Source organism: Entelurus aequoreus, linkage group LG09, assembly GCF_033978785.1.
Source record: "Entelurus aequoreus isolate RoL-2023_Sb linkage group LG09, RoL_Eaeq_v1.1, whole genome shotgun sequence".
Classification (NCBI taxonomy): domain Eukaryota; kingdom Metazoa; phylum Chordata; class Actinopteri; order Syngnathiformes; family Syngnathidae; genus Entelurus; species Entelurus aequoreus.
The window spans coordinates 38,915,549-38,921,893 of record NC_084739.1 but is presented as its reverse complement, the minus strand read 5'-3'; the positions used below and the strand labels follow the sequence as shown (position 1 = coordinate 38,921,893).

General features: G+C 38.9%; 1 protein-coding gene across 1 annotated transcript in view; it reads left to right on the top strand.

Moving 5' to 3' along the window:
• The first annotated feature begins 1,107 nt into the window (after positions 1 to 1,107).
• Positions 1,108 to 6,345, top strand: part of LOC133657425 (regulator of microtubule dynamics protein 2) — a 113,886-nt gene continuing 108,648 nt past the window's right edge. Inside the window, 2 exon segments of the mRNA XM_062058741.1 lie at positions 1,108 to 1,341; positions 3,414 to 3,866. Of these exon segments, the coding sequence (XP_061914725.1) occupies positions 3,415 to 3,866 (452 nt within the window). The 5' untranslated portion in view covers positions 1,108 to 1,341; position 3,414.

Sequence of the window (6,345 nt, the reverse complement as noted above, 5' to 3'; positions counted from 1 at the left end):
CCATTTGTTTTTCAATTGTGGTTGTGTTTAAAGGGCTTTAGGAATAAAGTTGGTATGGTATTCAGTGGAATGGGCAGATGTGTTACATTGTTGACAACATCTGCTTATCTACAGCCTTTGACCTAATGGGAACATGGCCATGACTAGATGCAACTCGCTTATCGACACATCCTGTGGCTTGTACAGCCCTTTGAGACACTTGTGATTTAGGGCTATATAAATAAACATTGATTGATTGATTGATTGATCCTGCTGGGAAAACCTGGAGCTGCTCGCCAAGTTTTTTTTCTCCCTCAGCCATGTTTGAGAATTTCAGGTGGACTTTTTTGTGCTGTCAGAATGGGGAAAAGGAATATTACAGTGGTGAAAGTTTTTATGCCATAAATAACATACATTTTACATTTGAATAAGTATCTGCATTAAAATAAAGTTATTCTAGTATGTAGTTTTCCGTGTAATGCAAATGGAAAAAATTAAAACGTGACAATACTGTTTTATATCCAGTATAAACTACCATATTAAACAATATGAAAGTAAGACATAGAAAAAAGCAGGATACATGAATAAATCAAAGTTAATCTTTGGCCATATTCTCTGTGAGAGTCATTTATTACACTTAAATAAACTTGTGCGAGGACATCCTGCACTGACCATGCACAGGTCCAAGGTTGATGTGATAATATTTATAGTTTAGTAACTTTGCAAGTTCTGGCTGGCTGAGTCACTATAGTGCCCTGCTCTCCAGCTGTGCTGAGAGTGCTGAATATACCGGGGTGAGTGACTGAACTTACTATTTTTAATTTATTGATATTAGAAACTAAAATGTTCATTAAAAAACAATATCTTTGAACGTCTTGCCGGTTTGTGCATTTTGCATTATGACCAGTTATTAACTTCATAAAGTCGGAACAGTTTTGGTGTCAAATGTAAAGAGGTTAACAAAATACACATTTTTTAATATTGCCTGTGTCATTTATGATTCCAATTGTTTTAATTTCGGAACAATTCGAAAAGCTACCGGGTGTTTTGGTAGGCTCGCAAAGCGGAACCTTAAGTTTTCTTCCTGTGCGTGAACGCACACGGACTGTTTTTATCGATGCACCACAGAGCTGTCAGGACCATGGTCAGGATAAGCTTTAGGTTCCTCTGGCAGTATGATTCGCAATACTATTGCAATGTGTTTATTAATTTGAAATAAGGCACTACTTAGGGAAATATGTAGTAGTGCTGTATTACGCTGGTGTATCAGTGTTATTTTAATTATAACCTCCACGAAGATCTTTGTTTTAAACGCTACCAAGGTAAGCTAGCTAGAGGCACAACCATCGTTTGCAACTACAGGTAATTAATTGAGGTGTATGGCTGCTTTTTACGGTCTAAAAAACAATCTGACAGTCCAACCGCTACGTCACTTGTCACTGTAATCTTGTTACAAATGTATGGGAGGCGGCTATACTCCCTCGTTTACTACAATAATAGCTCATCTTGCTCAACTCTCAGAGCTCTAATAATGATATATTTGATTTCAATAGTGATGTTCTAATGTGTCTTGTTGGATTGGCGAGGTTCTAATGTTTCAACAATATTACATGAATGTGCCAAAATACATCTCCCTTCAGCAGACCGTTTACCTTCTCAACCGTACAGCAACTGGGTCACCTCAGCTTCAAAATAATATATAACACTGCTTTCTGATCTACATCTTAATACAAAAATTAGAACGGTATGGCATCAGAGGGTTGCTATTGAACTGGGTAAGAAGCTACTTAACCAACAGGAAGCAATACGTGAAGATAGGCGAACACACTTCCACAGAGCTAAACATATCTTGTGGCATACCTCAGGGATCAATACTCGGACCAACATTGTTCAATCTCTATATGAATGACATTTTTAAAGTTACAAAGGACTTAAAGTTAGTATTATTTGCAGATGATACAACATCATTTTGTTCAAGAGAGAACACACAGAAGATAATACAAATAATAACAGAAGAAATGAACAAATTAAAAAGATGGTTTGACAAAAACAGACTATCTTTGAATCTCAGTAAGACTAAAAATAATGCTATTTGGTAACAGTAGGTAACCAGCACCACGGTGGAAGTGGGGTTAGTGCATCTGCCTCACAATACAAAGGTCCTGAGTTCAATCCTGGGCTCGGGATCTTTCTGTGTGGAGTTTGCATGTTCTCCCCGTGACTGTGTGGGTTCCCTCCGGGTACTCCGGCTTCCTCCCACCTCCAAAAACATGCACCTGGGGATAGGTTGATTGGCAACACTAAATTGGCCCTAGTGTGTGAATGTGAGTGTGAATGTTGTCTATCTGTGTTGGCCCTGCGATGAGGTGGCGACTTGTCCAGGGTGTACCCCGCCTTCTGCCCGAAAATGCAGCTGAGATAGGCTACAAGCGGTAGAAAATGGATGGATGGATGGATGGTAACAGTAGAAGAGAAAGTCAAACACAAATACAGATAGACGGAGTAAATATTGAAAAGGTAAAAGAAAATTGAATTAAAATGAATTGGAAATCTCATGTGAAAAACTTGCAACATAAAGTAGCAAAAAACACATCAATAATGAATAAAGCAAAACATGTTCTAGACCAAAAATCACTTCATATTCTCTACTGCTCGCTAATGTTACCATATCTGAGTTATTGTGCAGAAATATGGGGAAAAACTACAAATGTGCGCTTCATTCACTAACTGTATTACAAAAAAGATCAATTAGAATAATACATAATGTTGGATATAGAGAACATACAAACCCTTTATTTATTACATCACAATTATTGAAATTCAACAATTTGGTAGATTTGCAAACAGCTAAAATTATGTACAAAGCAAACTATAACCTGCTACCAAAAGAGGAGAAATATAACCTTAGAGGAAAATCTAATTTAAAACATTTGTATGCTCGTACAACACTTAAAAGCTTTCGTATATCAGCATGTGGAATTAAATTATAGATTGATTTACCAGAGAAATCAAACAAAGCACCAATATGATCCAGTTTAAGAGACTGTTCAAACTGCAAGTGTTCACAAAGTACACAGAACAAGAATTATGATGAACATCTTGAACCCTTTTTTTGTTGAGACAGATTAGTTATGTATTTAATATTTGTATGTTTACTATGGTATAATATTTATTTATTATTTATTTATTCACTGTTCTGTTACAGAGAACAAGGAAATTGGATAAAATTGATATGGTATGAAAAGGGGTAGGATTAGATAAGGTCTGCTTCTTCCTACTCCTTTTTGGACATGCTGTAATGAAACAACTGTAATTGTGTGATGCATTACATTGTATCGTATGCATGTTCGAAATAAACTGAAACTGAACTGCACTGAACTGAACATTTCTAGACTTAGTGACATGGAGGTTTTTCTTTCTCTAATGACCTGCAGGATGGCCCATTCAGACAGCAAAGTTCTGGTTCTGGGTGCCTTGGCTGGAGTGGCTGGCATCGGCTTGGCAGTGGCATGTTATCAGGGCTTCAAGATGAGACGGAGAGCCTCAATGCCAGCACAATACCTGTACCATAATAATGAACTTGCGACTGGCATGATGTTTGTTGATAGTCCGGGTCTGCCCGGGCCTCAGGTTGAGGTGTTGCACCGCCTGGAGGCCCTAATTCAGTGTGTGTCAGAGCTGAAAGAAGAGATGAAGGCTTTGAAGAATGCCATTCCGGTGGTGCATGGTCAAGTCAGCGAAGAGCTGGGGGGAGGTGATAGGACAGACGCACGTCGAGCTGCTGCTCCTCACAGGAACACGCCAACACGGAGGAAAAGGGCTGCAGGGAGCATCGCTGGCGCCATAGGAGGGGGGCGGAGCTCTGAAGAAGCAGAGAGTGAAGGAGGGTAAGTGGTCTACAACATCTTAATAGAGGACAGCTTGTCATATTTTACTATATGTACGATTATATTTGCATGACCATTACACAGCATTTAAAATGCAAGGAATATACGAAGACTGTCAACATATCTGGGATTTTTTTGGTCTATCCATCTAGAACAGGTTCATAACATTTTACACCTTAGGGCCCAACCTTTCCTGTTCAAAGTGCCCCAGAGCCATTTCAAATATTAACAATGTTAATTTTTTATTAATAAAATAACTAAATCAAAATCTATATCACGTTAAAACTTGGCATACACGATAAAATGAATTTAAGCTGATACCAGACCTTTACAACCAATAATGTTAACTGATAATTATGTATATATATTTCTACATAATTATGTATATGTATATTTCCACAAAATTTAAAGAAAGCCCACACACACAAAAATGCCCACACCAGTGACAGCTGCACCAACAGGCCGCACGCGCAGTATCACAAATATGCGACCATACAGATACTAAAGTAATTAAATGTATAGTTTTCTTTTTCTTGTTGTTATTATTACAACATATATGTTTTGGTCATTCTGTGAGCGTTTAAAAACTCGGGGAGTACGTTTTTGGATACAGGACAACGTGTAGGCCAAAGTCCAAATCATTAAAAGGGGAGCCACTGTAGTTTTTTGCTTTTGTCTAGTGATTGTGCACTTTATTTTGTTAAAACAAATGAATGTAGAATTCAATACCACAATGTAATACATCATCTGATTTCTAACAATACTAGAACATTTTAAAATGTATTACTGTATATAAAAATGTTCAGTTCTATAATCTATAGTCAAAGTATCAGATCGGATCTGAGGGCAAAACATGTGTTCCAGGATCGGAGACCAAAAATGTTGATCTGAACATCCCTAAATATTAGTGTTATACAGAACTTTGTCATACTTCCTGGTAGGGCTGCACGATTATTCAAAATGTAATCACAATTTTGGCTTCCACAATTAAATTAAGATGATTGTTGGTGACGTTTAACGTTTAAAAAGCAGCCTCTGCTGCATTTCAAATTAATTGAGTATGTGAGGCGTAATGTCGAGAGCAGAGTGTGACAGTATGGCAGCTTTGGAGCCGCCAACCTCACTCAATCTTGGAGACTTGACCGTTAGGTCCTGAAATTCTTACAACATGTAAATGCAATATCAGACCACTGGGCTCCCCTCCTGGAGAGTGACCAACAGACCTGCCAACATTCATGCATTTTAACCACTTGAACGCACTCGCACGCAGCCAGAGCTTAGTCTCTGAAACCTGGACAATGCTGGACAATACTGCGTCGCATTGCAGAGGACTCTGCAGAAGTGAAACTAAGTGAAACGAAGCGACTGGCTGCAGCTGCCCGGGAAAAGTTTGTAAATGCCGGCCAGCGAAGTCGGCGCGGTCATGCCGATCTGTGAGTATACACAATGCTCTCAGGCGTGGGTGGGAGCCGCTTCACGGAGCTTCAACATGAGGCCGTGAAAGTGCTTGATCTGATATGTAGCGGAGCCTGCTTTGTAAATGTTAATATCGCATATCACTATTTTCAAGCTGCTTTCTGACCGTCTCTTCAGGATACGTCCTTTTGTTGGTGGTCTTATTTACGTGGCGCTACTTCGACAGCGTGTTCACCCCACCATCTTTGCTGTTGTTTTTAGCGCTTCCATCGCGAGTCTATTGACAAACAGACCTCGTAAGGATGTGTACCAAATTCAGTACTTTTATTGTCACCGACTGAATTCCGATTCACGTAAAATCTTACCATACAGTCATGGCCAAAAATATTGGCACCCAGGCATTTCTGTTAGATAATGCACCACTTCTCCCAGAAAATTGTTGAAATTACAAATGCTTTGGTATTCACATGTTTATTTATTTTGTTTGCGTTGGAACACAAAAAAAACCTCCCAAAAAGCCAAATCTGATATTTTTTTACACAGAACTCCAAAAATGGACTGGACTAAATTATTGGCACCTGTTCAAAATTGTAAGAAATAGTTGTACTCTAAGCATGGGATGCTTCTTTAATTTGTAATTAAACTCACCTGTAGCAAGTAACAGGTGCTGGCAATATAGAAATCACACTTGCAGCTACTTAAACGTTGACCCAAACTTTGTGTTGTGTGCACCACACTGAGCATGGAAAAAAGAAAGAAGAGCACAGAACTCTCAGAAGATTTGAGAACCAAGATTGTGGAAAAGAATGGACAATCTCAAGGCTACAAGTCCATCTCCAGAGATCTAAATGTTTCTGTGTCTACTGTGCGCAATGTCATCAAGAAGTTTAAAGCCCATGGCACTGTAGCTAACCTCATTGACGTGGACGGAAGAGAAAAAATTATGAAGGACTGCAACAAAGGATTGGTATAATTGTGGATAAAGAACCTCGATTCAAGCTGACCTGCATCCACCAGAGTACAACAGTGTCAGCTCGCACCATCCGTCGCCATCTCAATGAAA